Below are 17,646 nucleotides of genomic sequence, written 5' to 3'. Positions count from 1 at the left end.
CAGGATCTACGAGGTCTATACCGTTCAGGAATATGCTTTTACAAATCTTCATCACTGTCCTGAGTGTCATTTTCGCAAAGGTGTCTACGCAAATGTAAACATTGATTTTTGGATTCCTCATGCTCTGAATATTCCAAAAATGTATAGTTTTGCTAATCTACCAAAATTTTGAACGAAAAAACATAGTGAACCTGACTATTGTCGAGGATGGAATCATCAGCAAAAAGATGGAGGATTTTCCAGAGCGTCAGAGAGGTCGTTGATGAAGATTAGGGTTAGGATTAGGATGGGGCTCAGAACACCACCATGGGCCTCTCCAGCCTTGACAGGGAGAGAAGACGAAAGTATTCCCTCGAGAGATCTGTTGGCTATGAGGGTAGAAGAAGTCAGTAAGTCATGTGTGGAGTTGGCTTTCAATATCATAGGCAGAGAGTTTGGAGAGTTAGGCAAGATGCCAGATTATATCGTAAGCTTGAGATATGTCTAGAGAGATGGCCCTGATCTCATGTCTGACATTGAGGACCTCCATCAATTGTTGGTAGAGTAGAAACAGCACGTCCAAAGTTGTGACCATGTCTGAATCTGAATTGATGATCTGAGATGATGTCGTTGGAGAAAAGGAAGGATTTTATGTCAACTGCCGTAATGGATTCCATGACCTTGATGATGATCGGAAGTAAGCTGCTCAGTCTTGTACTTTATTTTTTGTTTTTTGTACTCAGTTTTGTACTAAGCTCAGTTTTTTGTACTTTATTTATGTAATGTAGTGATGTCGGCTGATTTCCAAGCAGATTGAAGATGACCTCGGGCAAATGTTAGGGTGAACAGAGCAGAAAGAGGAATGCAAGAGCAGCAGAGAGCAGGTTTTTAGGACATGCCAGCAAATGAATGCCTGTGGGTCCAGTTATGGAATCACATTCGAAGTTTGCCAGAACATTCTCCACCTTCTCATGTGCAAAAGACAGTCTGGGAGCAGTTGGGTGTGACTGGGTCGGATAGGTACACAGAGCGAAGGGTTGGAAACACAAGATTTGGAAGCAAACACAGAATTGTGGCATTTTGGCCTTTTCACGAGTGGAGTCGGCTGTGGTGCCATTTCAATAGAGGAAAAAACATGGGATGGGGTGGGATGGATCATATTCCAGAGTATATTTAACAAGGCACCAACAAGTTTTAGAGGAGGGAGACAAGTTTTAAAATTCAATCTTGAGGTTGGACAAACGTTGTCTTGCTCTCCTGAGAGTGGACACACAATTGTTGTTGGCTTTGTGGAATGATCTGAGATTGTTTATGGTTGGGTTTGCCTTCTAGGAAGAGAAGGTAGGTTGTTTCAGAGCAACTGCCTCACTACAGGTTACACTGTACCATGGGTGAGAAGAAGGATCGGCTAACTGAAGAAGAGACGGGGAATTCCCAAGCTGAGTGAATGTCAGGGGCAGTAGACATAGGAGACCAATCATGAACTGAGTTGGTGGCTTGCAGTCCTGCAAATCCGCCTGAGTGAACTGCCATATTTACCGGTGCTAATGCAGCTCTCTGAGGATAGTCAGAGCAGAGATATTGAATCTCAAAAACATATGATCAGATGAAACAACTGGAGCAGAGGAAGAGCCAGAGACATTTGTGGAGAAGTTTGTCATCACTAAGTCCAGAAGGAAGGATTTGCCATTGGGAGAAATCTGGCTTGGAAAGCTCACAGATTGAGCCAGTCCCATGGAGTCGCAGATGTCCTTTGATGAAGTGCCATGGCTTCATTCTGACAATTAAAATCACCACATCCAACTATAATTCACCAAATGTCCGTCTGTCCGTTCGAAGGTACCGCAAAAACAGCTGGACCGATCGCACGATATATTGGGTGGGTATTCCTGGGACCCCTGGGAGTGAAATAGGTTATATTGTTTTTACAATTTTTTCCCGATTTAAAAAGTTTTCCAGTTTTTCCAAACACGATGGAATAATATTTACCGATATGAACAGTGATGTAGCTTTTGTTGAAATTCTACAAATACTGTTTATTCTATGTACCAAGAGAGAGTAGATCGATTCCTGACAAACTCTTCCTATATAAATGTGCGGCTTCGAAGTAACATGGCAGCGTGTGCAAAGCGACTGAGAAACAGGTGTAGCGGCCGCTTCCGTGTTACAGATTCGGCGCGCACTCTTTACACATAAACGTGCGACTGAGAAAGACGTGTAGCGGCCACTTCCGTTTCGCAGAATTCAATCTTTTTTCAAAATGGGCGCCATGTACTGTTTAGATTTTAATGATTTGTGTGTGATATGATTCAACGGATGTTTATATGAATCGTTTCAAATAAAAAAGCCTTCAATTTCTGATATTTTTCCTTTTCATTTGGGCTTCCCAATTGAAGCCCCGTCCATGGGGCGGGTACCATTGCTAGTTGTACAAAAACGAACTTTGCCATCGAAATATATAAAGAAAAGGATTCTATAGTGGTGTCTTTCCCGAACTGTGCCTTCAACAAATCTCCTGTATTTTGAGTGTAGGGTTGAGCATCTAATTTTTTGAGCCCTTCTGTGTCTGTAACTGCAGTAGTCAGAAGAAGTTGCATGAATTGTGAACGTCGAATGAGCGATCACATAAAATTTCCTTTCAATGAGAGCCAGTACATGTATATCATACATTATAGGACATTTGGAAGTGTGCGTCTATAAAAATGTTTTTCGGGTATCGAGGCTGACATTCTTTTGATATTAATTAAAACCACATCAGAATGCAATAAACAAGCATGGCTGATGGCATTTTAACCTGATTTCTGAGAATCATGAGCTATTTCCTCAAACAGACAAAAATGCTGATTTATGTTCATACTATAGTTTTATTGGCTACTTGACTTTTAATGGATTTTCATTGTGACATTTGTGGTCATTTATGGAGGTTGACTTATTGTGAAAACCATTTATGGATATATAGGGGAAGGTGGGGTTAGTTGGAACGTGGGGTTAATGGAAACATTGTCAAGATGGTGCTGCCATGTAGTGGTAGATAGTGACATTACTCTTCCACCATTTTGTTTCCAATACAAAAGGAAAGGAGTTGTTCTCATGAGAAAGGTATGTATGATTTTTGCAATTCTGCACAGTTATTTTTATTTGAGGAAAAGTTATTTTATCTTGATGATGTAGTTAGATAAATGTCAGTACCTTTATGTATTGTGACGTTTGTGGGGGGTAGGCAATGAAATACCTTAGTCCAGGTAGGATTGTGTAGATTACCATGCTCCAGATGTCGTGTGGCCACTTCCTGTAACTAAGTAGGGCCGGATGTTCGGAGTAAGTGTGACGTGTGGCCAAACGGAGGGTGGCTCTTGTGTGATGTAGCTTAGGGATTAAGGGTAAATCCCCTGTTTGTAAATGACCTCTGTGATTTTTCCCTTGTTCCTTATGCCACGACACTACACACGCTAGCAGCCAAGCGATCGGTGTGTAATTATAAACATTAAATAAAGTAACCAGAACCAGGACATTGAAGTACCGCTGGCGCCACCAGCCGAGGCATCGCGGCACCAAGCAAGCAGGGCCGTGAGGTCCCACCCCGAAAGGTGATGATTCAGGGCGATGGAGCGATGAGATGGCATTCGCTGATTGGAGCATGCACGGACGTCATCATGGAACGTTTGAGACCTAGGCTAAAAAGGACATGTCCCGGCATTATTCCCTCTCTTGCTTCGTGGATGTGGTTGCAAGTGGTCACCGTTTGTGCTCTCCCTCTTGCGCTGGGTACTTCTTGTGTGCTGTAGCATTTCAGGCTTGCGCTTGGCAGTGGCATTCACATGCATTCTGTTCCTGGCTGCATGGAGGAGCGGACGCATTCTTTCCCTGATTCGTTGGTGCTGACTTTGTGGCGACTGTGTGCGCCTGAGAGACCTCAGGGCTTTGTGAAGCGTGGGGCGAGGACGGAACGAGGGCCTGTTCACTTTGCGTCAGCGTGGCAGTGAACACAGCTTCGCGCCAAAGCGTGTTTTCCCGCGCAGGGACATGGGGCCTGTGACGACCCCAGATTGTCAAGAGGACCAGAGCTGAGTACCCGCTAACATTCATTACACACACATTTATTGCTTTCAGTTATTTATCCCCTTGTGCTGTTTTACGAGGCCATGTGGGGGTGCCCCAAATAGGAATTTTAGTACTGCACATTTCTTGTTCCCTGGCATTATTTTTATTAAATCCTTTATCTGTTGAACTTTCATTCCATGTCCTGTCCCATTTAATTGTTGGTGGATCGGAGAAACCCTGTGCCTCATCCGACTGTGCAGGTAAGCACTCGCTGCCCTCCATCCCCACGCGTATTAACACCGCCGTAGGTTGATTGAACGCCTTGCAAGTAAGCTCGCTCGGCCACCCGTCACCTTGGGAGATCTTAATCCCCCGGTGAACCTCCCTAGGATTAAATTTTATTTCCCTAGGATCCCTATCCCTAGGATTTCCCTAGATAATCCCTAGGATTAAATAAATTAAATCAAAATTTGATTTTTGAAGAAGTATTATATGTGCAGGTACTAATCCACACTGAGGTGAAGTCGATCTTGTAACTAAAGTATGTTTGTGGGGTTAGTGATATGTTGAGTCAGGTAGATTTGTGTAGGTATCATGCTCCGATTGCCGTGGAGAAGAACCATTTCGATGTACAATAAGTGGAGGACCTGTGTAGACCGTGTGTTCGGATTAAGTTGTATATTTGTCCCTGCCACGAGTGGGCAGGGCATGTTAACGAGCACGGACGGATGTTGCCCCTTTCAAAAAAAAATAGTGGTGTCAAGAGCCTTGGGCATAAGGGTAGATTATCCCTGTTCGTCTTACCCTATGTGATTTATCTGTTGTCCCTTTTGGCACCACACCATAGACACCAGTTAGAATCCCACATTTAAATGCCCATTAATTAAACCAAATAAACAATAAAACCCAACCGGAAGCCAGGCATCAAGCACAAGGGCTAACAATCCCGCCTGGCAAGCACACATACTCAAGCAGGCCGAAGACACGCCCCATAGGCCTCGTGATTGGCTGGGGCAGAGCAAGAAGCGACTCGCTATTGGGCGGGAGTTGACCAATGGGAAGGACGGAGAAAGGAAGGACTTGTAATTGGCCACGGGCGGGGCAAGAAGCTTCCCGCGGATTGGTGGAAAGAAGGCCGAGAAGTAAGCAGCGCTCCGATTGGCGAAGACCACCGCAGACGTCAAAGGTGGACTGCACGCTGATAGGTGGATAACTGGACAAGGTCATGTTTGACCGCTGAGTGGAGGAGAAGCGCCGGTGACGTCACGAGACAGCCGAGAAAAACACTTAAGGACCAATATTTTCTCTCTTCTTCTTGCCCTATGCCCTTGCTCGCTTGCCCTCATCTATTGCCTTCGCTTTCACCTTCTTCTCTCTTATACCTTTGTCTTGTATTGCTGTATGAAGATGTTTGTTTTGCCCGTCATGAATAAGCAAAATATCACACTGGTATCAAAGCTTCCATCAAATTAAAGTTAGGCTATTTTTTTTTTTTTGCGAAAACCTTCTGCAGCATATTATTAATCACCAACATTGGATAATAAAGTACGTCAGTGCAAGTTCTTTACAAGTGTCAAATTAAAATTATTTTGTGGTGCAGCATGTAAATTTGACGCAGGAGTACTCAAGGAAATGTTAATTATACATCGAATATTGATGATCTTGGCAGGAGGGTCAAAAGGTAGTGAACTCATGTTTTAAAGTCTGTGTTTGATTCTCAACCTGATTGAACAACCACTTGGTGTGGGCATGTGGGGCGTTGCACCGAGTACACCGTCCTTTCGGCGGAGAGGGATGTTAAGCCAGCTGTCCCATTTACTCGCATATTTGTTGGAGAGGGGTGTTAAGCCAGTTGTCCCATTTACTCGCATATTTGGAGGAGAGGGATGTTAAGCAGTTGTCCCATTATCTCGCATATTTGGAGGTGAGGGATGTTAAGCAGCTGTCCCATTTACTCGCATATTTGGAGGAGAGGGATGTTAAGTTCTTCTTTCCTGGAAGTCCTTGCAGTGTCCTTGTGTTTTATACTCCCCCCCCCCCCATCCCCCCCTCCCATCCCACGCCTCTTCCCCCAAACCCTCTCCCTCCCATAGATCTCCCGATGTCCCTGCTCTCAAATGTTGTGTTTGTGCTTCCCCTTCGCTCCCCATCTTGTCTACCGCTACCCTTATTATATGTTTTGTGTCTGATTTTTTGTGTGATAAATGTTAGCTCTTTCACGAGCCTCGGTCCTGTATGCAACAACAACAACAAAAAATCATTGAGATTTTTTTGGGGAAATGACATTTTTATATAAATAAAACGGCAAAACAGCAGTAAAAAAAAAGCATCAAAACAGCATTGGAAAGCATCAAAACAGCAGTAAAAAAAAGCATCAAAACAGGATTGGAAAGCAAACCAAACAGCATTGGAAAGCATCAAAACAGCAGTAAAAAAAAAGCATCAAAACAGGATTGGAAAGCATCAAAACAGCAGTGAAAAAACATCAAAACAGCAGTGAAAAAACATCAAAACAGCAGTGAAAAAGCATCAAAACAGCAGCAATGGTCTGTTCAATCACCGCAGCTAAATGTGTCGGAGTAATTAACTATTCTCCTTCGTGCCCTCCTTTGGTTGCCTGAATGGTGTCACTGCAGGACCTCCGGGTAAACAACATTACGGGTGAAGATTCCACTGTGGCCATCAATTTTTCCCTGTTGGCCATTCCTGACTACCTTTACCTTGACATCCTCAAATCGTTTAGCACGCGACAATGCAACGTACAATTGGCCTTGGCTGAAGACGGGCTCTGGTAAGTAAATCCCAACTTTGTGTAATGTTTGACCTTGACTCTTGTTTATTGAGCAAGAGAATGCCACACGAACTGGAAATTGACGGCGTTTGAGTACGAATGGTAGTGTTGTATCGGAAGGTGCAATACTAATCCTGGGTATAAATGTGCGTGTTCCTTTGTAACTGCCAGAAATTATTTCTCCATCTATTATGTTTGACAACAATCTTTTAACAACCAATCTTGCACCATTGCACAGTCCCTGTTTCGGATCAAAGTTACGGAGTAACATGATGACAGCACCATCTTTGAGACGAAGTTTGTGCAATGGCATTCCAGAAGGAGTTAATTGATTTAGGAATTCCATAGGATAATTTAGTGCCTCTTCAGGGTCATCACAGACAATGGAATCAGCGCTGAAGTACGTCTTTTCTTCCCCAGGAAATGCATCCAGTATCTCATCGTTGATCACAAATGTGGATTCATTCTTTGGACACAACACGGCTCGTTGTGCCAGCGCATCATAGTTTGAATGGATTTCGTTCAAATTACCGAAAACAGCCTCTGCTAAAGAAATGTTGTCTTCTACACAGATACGATCAGGCAGTCGTATTAAATCTGAGTCAGGAATTGTTTCCACAGTCCCATTTCCAACCGACAGTAACCATTTTGAGAATTATTCGTCATCATTAGCTCTCATGTATGTGTGTGTATATATGTGTGCGTGTGTATATATATGTGTGCGTGTGTATGTGTATATATATGTGTGCGTGTGTTTATATGCATGCGTGTGTTTATATGCATGCGTGTGTATATATATATGTGTGTGTGTGTGTATATATATGTGTGTGCGTGTGTATATATGTGTGTGTGTGTGTGTGTGTGTGTGTGTGTGTGTGTGTGTGTGTGTGTGTGTGTGTGTGTGTGTGTGTGTGTGTGTGTGTGTGTGTGTGTGTGTGTGTGTGTGTGTGTGTGTGTGTGTGTGTGTGTGTGGATGTATATGTGGGTGTGTGTGTATGTGTGTGTATATATATATGTGTGTGTGTGTGTGTGTGGATGTATATGTGGGTGTGTGTGTATGTGTGTGTATATGTGTGTGTGTGTGTGTGTGTGTGTGTGTGTGTGTGTGTGTGTGTGTGTGTGTGTGTGTGTGTGTGTGTGTGTGTGTGTGTGTGTGTGTGTGTGTGTGTGTGTGTGTGTGTATATGTGTGTGTGTGTGTGTGTCTATATGTGTGTGGGTGTACGTATGTGTGTGTATGTATATATGTGTGTGAATGCATGTATGTGTGGGTATATATGTGTGTGGGGTGACCCCACAAGTTTGAGAATATTGCTCCAGGTGTGCTCCTATGTGCATATTCTCTCCGTATTTGGAATGAGGCACTTTCTAACATTCTTTACAGATCGCAATTTTCCCAAGAAAGTCTCTGCAATCTCCAAACAATCTTTTGTTGAATGCAGTAAAACTTCATCTGAACAAGTGATGAATGCAGTGATGGAATTCTCTTCGAACCTCTCATTGGTAGTTTGCTGTATTTCAGACTTTTATTTGAAATCTTTTGTTTTACGACTTAGTGAGATTTTCTTTTTGGTGTTGAAATTTAGTGTTGAAAATTCCAGTTGTGGGATTCTTTCGATGTAATTGGGATCAAGCTGAATATCTTGATGAGCTTTTTCAACTGCCTTTTGTAATTTCTCACCAGTAATCCTTAAATCCTTCACTTCACCATGCAAATGTATATTCAGTGAAGATAAATCAAAACTGATGATTCTTGAATTATCCATTAATGGTGCAATTTCTTCCCTTGCTCTGCTCCAAACCTCGGGATGACTGACAGCAAATGTTTTTTCACCAAATCTGCTCATAGTTTCTTCAAGTATTTTATGGACAGCACTCCTCCAGTGCTGGGAAAGGTTTAAAGAGGATATTGTTCCAATATTAAATCTTGGTATAACATCAATTGACGTGGGCCGGTAAAATAGCAATTGTGCAGAAATGCTCCCAAATTTTCTTTCAATGTATTCTGTGAAGACGGAGTTCTTCAACATCAACTTCAAGATGTTGTGGTCGATATGGCATGTCACTTTCTTTGGAAACTCCACATCTACAGTTCTACATCCACAAAGTACAATATTTTCTTCAATGTTGTATCGATACATCTGTAGAGTTGTCTGCTCAAGGCAATGTTTCTTCGCCAAAACTTGCTTTGCACCTGCAAGGTAAATACAAATGTTAGTGATAGTGATAAATATTGCAATACACACAGGTGGGGGATATAACTAATGCAAACATGTAAAAGCCTGCAAGGTCAAACTACCATAGACATATTTCCATGCACTGTGAAGAAAAATTGAACTTGCTATAATGCCTTTTAAAATGAATTTTGTCATTGACACCACTCGCACACCCACTCACTATGGAAGTGGCAGGAATGGTCATTCCTCTTTGGGGTAAATAGCTTACAGTCGATCTATGGTCGGGTCTCAATAACTTTGGGTGCGTGTCCATTTACCAAGTTCCTTCTGGAGAGATCGCCAAGTGGTTTAAGCATTCGAACAAGCACTGCATTCGAAACCGTTAAGGAACGGCCGGCTTGGCAAGCGCAAGCTAGCTGCTTGGTAAATGAGCCCAACCTGAGCTTTCTCCCTTTCAGTTTCGTTTTAAACAGAAGGAGCAAGTTTCAAAAGTTCACTACGAAAAACGCCACGTTAGCGCCAGGAAGGGTCATGTTATTAACCCAACACTTATGGGGTACCCAGAGTACATGAGATCTTCACTCAGTTCTGGAGGTAAAACTTACCTCACACATGTCGGGATTCCTCCAAATTTCTTAATTTAGTGCTATAAAGAGCATTAGCGACTGTTTAAAAAGCTAATCATACGTGTTTGTGGTTCATAATATTCATGACTGTTCAATAATGTTCATTACTTCTGGTGGAGGCCATTGCTCCCACGAAAACGCCATAATAAGCTATTTATATACGTTGACTCACCAGAAAAACCCCTTGAGGGAAGCGGGACATTAGTAGTATTCATATTGTTTTGTAATAACATTAACAATATGCGATTATCATTAATTTTGTTATTAAAAGCGTCTTTGGAAAAACGTCACGATAAATCTTTTTCTTTGGAAAAACGCCACGATAAAGCTAACTTAATATGGCTATACACCTCAACACGCAACCCATTGACGGCAATGGCGGGGAAAACCTGCTCGGGGAAGAAAACCCCCTTGGGGAGGGGGGCAAATGAATGCGCTACAACCTTAATTATGTAACCCTTGGTCAATTTAAAATTTGCTGTCAGGATGATTTGGATCTTTTATAGTGCATAATCACTGCAGATGACTGACGATGAAATAGGAAGGATGAGACTCAAATGAGGAAACAATGATGGATTAAGATTCTAAATGGCTTTAAAATGTTATTTATTATAGATTCTAAATGTTATCCATTAAAAAGAGGATGGATAGTCTAACAATGCCGTCCGTAGCAGAGTTTGTTTCATACTTTAGTTGAAGAGGATAGGATGACCTGGGTGAGGATACCAGTTTGCAGTATGGGGATACAATAGATAGCAGTATGGGGAGTTTGAATTTTTTTGACTTCAGACATCAACAACCGGTTCGTGAATGACTTGGTTAAAAAACGGTGAATGGCCAACGATGAACCGATAAAATCCACATTCCTGTGCCACCTTCAGTTGAACGTCAGGCATTGACAGCACGTTCTCTATATTTTCATTCCAAACAGCATCATTCATCATTCCAATCACAAATTAGCACTATAGTATTAATATATCAAAATAAAATGTTAAATGATGATATATATTGAGATATTATAAAACCAGCGAACCTTCATAATCTGTTCACTTCCAGATTCGGGAGCAAGATCTGTGTCGATTGCATTTCAAAATCATAATTGTATTGAGGAATTTCTGAAACCTACTACCAACCTTACAACACCAGCTGGGAACCCAAAACGTTCCACAGAAGGTTATTATATTTCCTTTTCGTAAAATATGCAACTATAATGGTTACAAAATGCTTCCCCGTCATGTGACCAGATCCTCAGCTCTGATTGGTGTACCCTTCTGGGGACATACGGACAGACAAACACTGTTCTAGACGGTATTGCCTGTCATATGAATATGTGAGCGGGGGGCGTGGCATATGCGAAGGAGCGCGGGGGCTGGCAGACCGGGTGAGAGATACAAGGCCGAGTGACGTGGCTTGCTGTGCTGTTCATTAAAACTGGTCATCTCCTCAGTTGAGACTTGGATTCATCTTATTACATGGTGGCAGCGGTCCACCCCAGCCCCGAAACCGATGCCCAGCATGGGGCTCAACCTGTGAGGCATGCGGAAAGCAAAACCACTGGAAGGCCATCTGTCTCTCAAGAGCGAGGCAAGAACAAGGCCGGCAGACAACCCGCCCAGACACCAGAGGGCACAAATCCTTCGCCCAAACGCCCATCCACACCCTGGGGAGAGATGAAGACCCCGACGGGGACTGCGACACGTTGAGTTTCACCACCATCAAAACCCACAGCCAGACCATGGATTCCCGGCGAGAGATTTTCACGGACCTGGCCATTTCACTACCTGACCGAGCTGGTGTTCACTCCCTGAGAGTCAAGGTCGATAATGGGGCAGAGGGCAATACCTTGCCCCTTCGGATATACAGACAAATGTATCCCCAAAATGTGGACTCCTCTGGGCTGCCGCTACCTGGTCGTATTCAGGAGAAACCCCAGACAATACTAACGGCCTACAATGGCTCGCAAATTCGGCAATTTGGCACCCTGGTCGTCCCCTGCAAGAAAAGGAATACCGAGTGGGTCGATGCAGAGTTCTTCGTAGTCAAGGCCGCTGGCCCCACAATCCTCGGCCTGCCCACCTGTTGGGACCTTGAACTCCTCACCCTGCACTGCTCAGTGAAGGAGAACTGCACGGGTGACAAGCCAGTTAACACGTTGGACGCCCTGCTGAGCACGTATCCAGACCAATTTGACAACATTGGAAACTTCCCAGGCCAGTATCGCATCGTGGTATACCCCAATGTGCCCCCTGTAATACATGCACCACGTCGATGCCCCATCCAGATGATAGACGAAGTAAGGTCAGAACTGGACATAATGCTGAGACAGGGCATCATACAGAAGGTCGACAAGCCTACAGACTGGGTCAGTAGCCTCACCTATGTGCGGAAAGCAAACGGCAAACGTAGGCTTTGCCTGGACCCGAAGGACTTGAACCGTGCCATCAAGAGGTGTCACCACCGTACTCCCACGCTTGAAGAGCTGACGCACAAGTTTGCAGGCTCAATGGTTTTCTCCAAGCTGGATGCCAAAAATGGGTACTGGTCAATCAAGCTCGATGCTCCCTCCCAGTTGCTCATGACCTTCAACTCGCCATATGGCCGTTACTGCTTCCGGCGAATGCCGTTTGGACTGGTGATGTCCCAGGACGTGTTCCAAGCCAAGATGGACCAACTTCTTGAGGAATGCCCAGGTGTCATCGGCATTGCTGATGATGTTGCCGTTTACGGCAAAACGGAGCAAGAACATGACCGAAACCTTCACCACCTCTTGAAAACAGTTGCCTGATTCGGCCTGCAGTTCAACAGCGACAAGTGCAGCATCAAAAAGCCACAGATTCATTTTTTTGGTCTCATCTTTGACCAACAAGGTGCCCACCCAGACCCAGGAAAAGTGGACGCAATCCAGAGCTTACCGGACCCGAAAAACGTCTGTGAACTTCGCAAGGCACTTGGTATCATTACGTACATGGGCCCCTTTATACCAAAGCTGTCTGATCTAACAGCCCCCCTTCGGGAACTGGTGAAATCGGAGCAACTAGAATGGACAGCCAGCCACAGCCAGGCTTTCGAAAAGGTCAAGGACACCATCTGCCAAGAGACCTGCCTAACCTACTTTGACCCACACAAATCCACAATACTACAGGTCGATGCCTCCACAAAAGGCCTTGGGGCTTGCCTGATGCAAGATAACAAGCCCATCGCCTTCGCGTCAAAGAGCCTTTCCGAGGTGGAGCAACGGTATGCCAACATTGAGCGCAAGATGCTAGCCGTCGTGTTCGGGTGCGAACGCTTCCACACTTACCTATCCGGTCGGCCCTTCGTTGTCGAGAGTGACCACAAGCCCCTGGAAATGATCAGCTTGAAAAACCTGACTGCTGCCCCACCCTGACTGCAACGTGAAGGCCGAGTGACGTGGCTTGCTGTGCTGTTCATTAAAACTGGTCATCTCCTCAGTTGAGACTTGGATTCATCTTATTACATTGCCCAACGGGCTGAACAGTTGATGTTTTGTATCCCACTGATCGGCGAGATCTGCATCCGGACCTTAACCAAAATCTAATCAACTTGTTCTTGTCACCTAACCATCTCGTCCATCCACTCATTTTGTCCGAATCCGTCCATAACTTTTTGAAATATCATGCTATATATCGTTTTTGGACCTCGCTCTCAATGGCGAGAATCACTTTAAAAATTATAGTCTTCGGATCTTCAACAAAATCGAATCAATTCGTCATTGGCAGACACCCAACCTGTCCACCAATTATCGTCTGAATCTGTCCATAATGTTTTGAGGTGTCGTGTTATACAGTATTGTATCATTTTTGTGTCTTTCAATAGCGAAGAATCACTTCCCGATCCGAATCCAGATCTCGTATCCAGATCCGAATCTTCTCCAACATCAAACCAATTCGTCCTTGTCACACAGCTAACCAAGCTGTCCACCAAGGTTTGTCTGAATCCATCCATAATCTTTTGAGATATCCTGCTCATAGGCAAACAGACAGACACACAAACAGACAGAGGTGAAAACATAACCTCTGTCCACCTTTGGTGTAAGAAGGTAAACATAACCTCGTCCACCTTTTATAACCTCTGTAAACCTTCCGTGGTGGAGGTAATTATCATAAAAATAAAAATTACAGCTCTATGTAGAAAGGGATTTCGAATAATAATTAAAACGTCGTGCATGAGTGTCGTAATAAACTGAAAAAACAAACAAAGCTGAAATGGAAAAGTTTCGTATGGAAGATTTTTGTGTGCAACTTGCAGTTCTTGAGAGCAAAAGGAATAAAGCCAAGAAGATGATTCGAAAAATTAAGAGCACGACACTTGTTTCCTTCATTGAGGAAGGAAAATGTTTCTTTCATTGAGTTTCGTGGAAGGTTTCAGTTCACATTTGAACATCTCATAACAAAATATTAATAACATTTTGAGATTTAAATTTACCTTCAGAGCTGTCAAATTGCAGATATGCCATTTGATTGTCCTTTGTCATTAAGATGTTCTTGATATCTCCACCACAGATTTCTGCTTCTCTTTGGAAATATTGATGTAGAGCTGCCATGGTGATGCTGCTTGGAAGTCCTTCTACAAACAACCACTTTGTCATTTGCATTGGAGTCGCCAATATATCTCGATTATGGAGCTTTCTACTTGAGCAGGCCTTTTGAAAACCTTTCCATGCTGGGAAAACAAGTGCAGGCATGGATCAACACAACACCAATTCTTTATCAGTTTGCCAATCATCTTCATAGTAAATAATACCAAAATAAATAATTTGGTGTCTTCATAATCCAAATCGTCAGACAGCCTGTCTGTCTTTTTGAGGATTTTTGACCGCAATACAATTGGTCGATAATTATCCAATCTCAACCAAACTTAACAGGAGGACGAAGTGTCATACTCACACATTGAACAAAGTTGCCATGGATACATCAAAGTGTCCATTTTTTAAAATATTATTATTATTATTATTTTTTGTATACAAGATCGAGGCTCGTGAAAGAGCGAACATTAATCACACAGAAAGACAGACACACAAAACAAATAACATCGGGAGCGGTAGACAAGATGGGGAGAGAGGGGGAAGGACACAAACGCAACATTTGAGAGCAGGGACCGAGAGACATGGAGACATCGAGAGAACTGTGGGAGGGAGAGGGCTTTGGGGGGGGGCATGGGAAGGGGGGGGGTGGGAGAGGTATAAAACATATGGACACTGCCAAGACTTCCAGGAAAGAAGTTGGAATTTCAAACAAGGTGGATCTGGGGTGAATTAGTGGGGGTAGAAAAGATCAAGGTTTTGGATGGGGGAAGATAAGAGATGGTGGTGAACAGCTGTTTTGAAGACCTGGAGGGAGGAGTGTGATTGAAGTGAGTGTGGGAGTTTGTTCCAGAGGCGGGAGAAAAGAGGAATGAAAGAGTGAAGGTGAGCAGAGAGCCGAGATTTCGGCAGTTTAACCATCAGAGGGTGGCTGGCAGATCTTGTGCGACCTGTAGGAATATTTGGGGGACAGAGCACAGAGAGAGCTGGGGGAGCAAGGCCGGAGAGGAGTCGGTAGAAGACAGAAAGACCACCTACCTGCCTGCGGTGAGTGAGTGAAAGGCCCTCAGAGATAGCTTCATCGCGGGAGATTCCAATGATTCTGAAAGCTTTGGATTCAACAGCGTGAAGCCGAGCCAGGTGTGAGGCAGGAGCACCAGCCCATAGGGGAGAACAGTATTCCATTGAGCTGCGGATGAAAGCCTTGTATGTGGTGAGGAACTCAGGTGTGCCTAGGAAGGACTTCGCCCGACGGAGGATGCCCAGTCGGCGACTGGCTTTGGAGGCCAGCTTGGAAATGTGGTTTTCCCAAGAAAGATCATGGCAGATGGTGAGACCCAAAAGCTTGAGCGACAGAACTTCTTGGAGAGGATTGTTGAGAAAGTAGATGGGAGGGTTGTCCAGTCGATCTTTTCGGAGAGACATAGTAAGAGTGTGAGATTTGTCAGGATTGAAAGACATGTTCCACATGTTTGACCAGTCTGTGATTTTGTCCAGGTCTTCAGAGAGTGAGGAGGCTGCAGACTGCCGATCTGAGGGAAGAGGAATGGAGCGGCAGAGAGTGGAGTCATCAGCAAAGAGATAGAGGATTTTCCAGAGAGTCGGAGAGATCATCGATAAAGACCAGAAAAAGCACAGGGCCCAGCATTAAGATTAAGATTTAATCATTAAGATTTAAGTTGACAATCTTAATCAAAGCTCGGTTTAATCGTATGAAAATTAATAATTTTTCAGATGAAAATTGATGATTTTAGACGTTTGACCGAGAGTTGATCTTTGACATTTTGGCCTCAAAAATAGTTACTTTCCCCATTCAGTGGGGCACTATGCAATTGCTGTTTAATTCCAAGTTAAAAGGATGAAAATTGACAATTTTTCAGAGAAAAATGTATGATTTTAGAAGTTCAACCATAAGTTGACCTTTGACCTTTTGACCTCAAAAATAATTGGTTTCCCAATTCAGTGAATCAATATGCAGATGCTGTTTCAAATTTTTGAAGTCCATCGGATGAAAAATAACGATTTTAGAAATTTGATCTCAAGATGACCTTTGACCTAAAATCAGTTGGCTTCTCAGTTGTGACTACCTCTACAGCTTAGTAGTTTTTCATGATTATAGGTTTACAATTGTGACTTGAAGGTGAGTGACAAACAAGCAAGCAGACAGATTGACAGACAAACAAAAACAAGCAAACAATACTTGAAAAAATCCAATATACTTGAAAAATCTTCGAATTTTAAAATATATATTTTGTATACAGAGTCAAGGCTCGTGTAAGAGCTAACGCATTACACACGAAAACATGAACGGACCCATAACACATACAATAAACGAGAAAGAGCAATCAGAGATTGCAGACCCTCGCCAGGACATGTTTTCAGTGGTTTTTAAGGCTGTGTTAAAACAAATATGGCGGCCTAACCACGTGACCAATGACATCATCATTATATTTTTTCTCCACCAATTTATCGCGAGATGATGCTCAAGAAATTTCATCTTGATTGGATGAAGTTTTGTACTTGTCGAATTATGACGTCATAATGGAAACCTATGACATCATCATTAACATATGCTATTCCACATGGAGAGTTATTTGCAATGAGCCATGTCTCAATTTTTACTTCCGCCACCAAAGGTAGATGGAGGTTATGTTTTCACCCCTGTCTGTCTGTCTGTTTGTTACATGCTGGAAAAGATTCCGGCAAGTATGTTGATTGGTTTGTTTGTCTGTTTGTACGCAGCACTACGTCTACACCGTTGCACATAGAATCGCCAAACTTTACACACATATTTGTCTTGCCCTGGAATAGACTGTGCCCAATTTTAACTCTCTCCGCACAAGGCCTCCATTATGACGTCATAATTTGATAATTCGACAAGTACAAAACTTCATCCAATCAAGATGCAATTTCTTGAGCGACATGACGGCATAAAGTGGTGGAGAAAAAAAAAAACATGATGACGTCATCGGTCACGTGGTTCGGCCGCCATCTTGGAAATACCGAAAAACTTTGCACCTCTTTGTCTCCGAAAGTGCTGAATAGACAAAATTGAGACATGGCTCTGTAAAGAACTCTCCATGGGTAATAAAACATGTTAATGATGATGTCATAGGTGCCTCCATTATGACGTCATAATTTGACAAGTACAAAACTTCATCCGATCAAGATGAAAGTTCTTGAGCATCATCGAAGAATAAATTAGTTTAGAAAACAAATAATGATGACATCATCGGGTCACGTGGTTCGGCCGCCATATTTGGCCAAAATGGCTGATAAAAAAGTGCATTCCGGCAAGTCCTCGGTCTCTGACCGATTTTTCATCTGTTTGTCTGTCTGTTTGTTACTTGCAGGAAAAGATTCCGACAAGTATGTTGGTTGGTTGGTCAGTCTGTCTGTCTATATGCAGTACTACATCTACACCATTGCACATAGAATCGCCAATCTTTACACACATATTTGTCTTGCCCTGGAATAAATAGACTGTGCCC

At 43.3% G+C, this 17,646-nt stretch overlaps 1 protein-coding gene across 1 annotated transcript in view; it reads right to left on the bottom strand.

Annotated features, from left to right (window-relative positions):
- Positions 1-5,340: 5,340 nt before the first annotated feature.
- Positions 5,341-17,646, bottom strand: part of LOC137431565 (protein mono-ADP-ribosyltransferase PARP14-like) — a 36,527-nt gene continuing 24,221 nt past the window's right edge. Inside the window, exons 4-7 of the mRNA XM_078782722.1 lie at positions 14,059-14,295; positions 8,491-9,003; positions 8,183-8,262; positions 5,341-5,466 (exon numbers count right to left, since the gene is read on the bottom strand). Coding sequence (XP_078638848.1) covers positions 5,341-5,466; positions 8,183-8,262; positions 8,491-9,003; positions 14,059-14,295 — 956 coding nt within the window. The remainder of the gene's footprint in view (positions 5,467-8,182; positions 8,263-8,490; positions 9,004-14,058; positions 14,296-17,646) is intronic.

This window comes from Myxine glutinosa, chromosome 7 (assembly GCF_964187855.1).
Source record: "Myxine glutinosa chromosome 7, kmMyxGlut1.1, whole genome shotgun sequence".
NCBI classification, from domain to species: domain Eukaryota; kingdom Metazoa; phylum Chordata; class Myxini; order Myxiniformes; family Myxinidae; genus Myxine; species Myxine glutinosa.
This window is presented reverse-complemented; position numbering and strand designations above follow the sequence as displayed.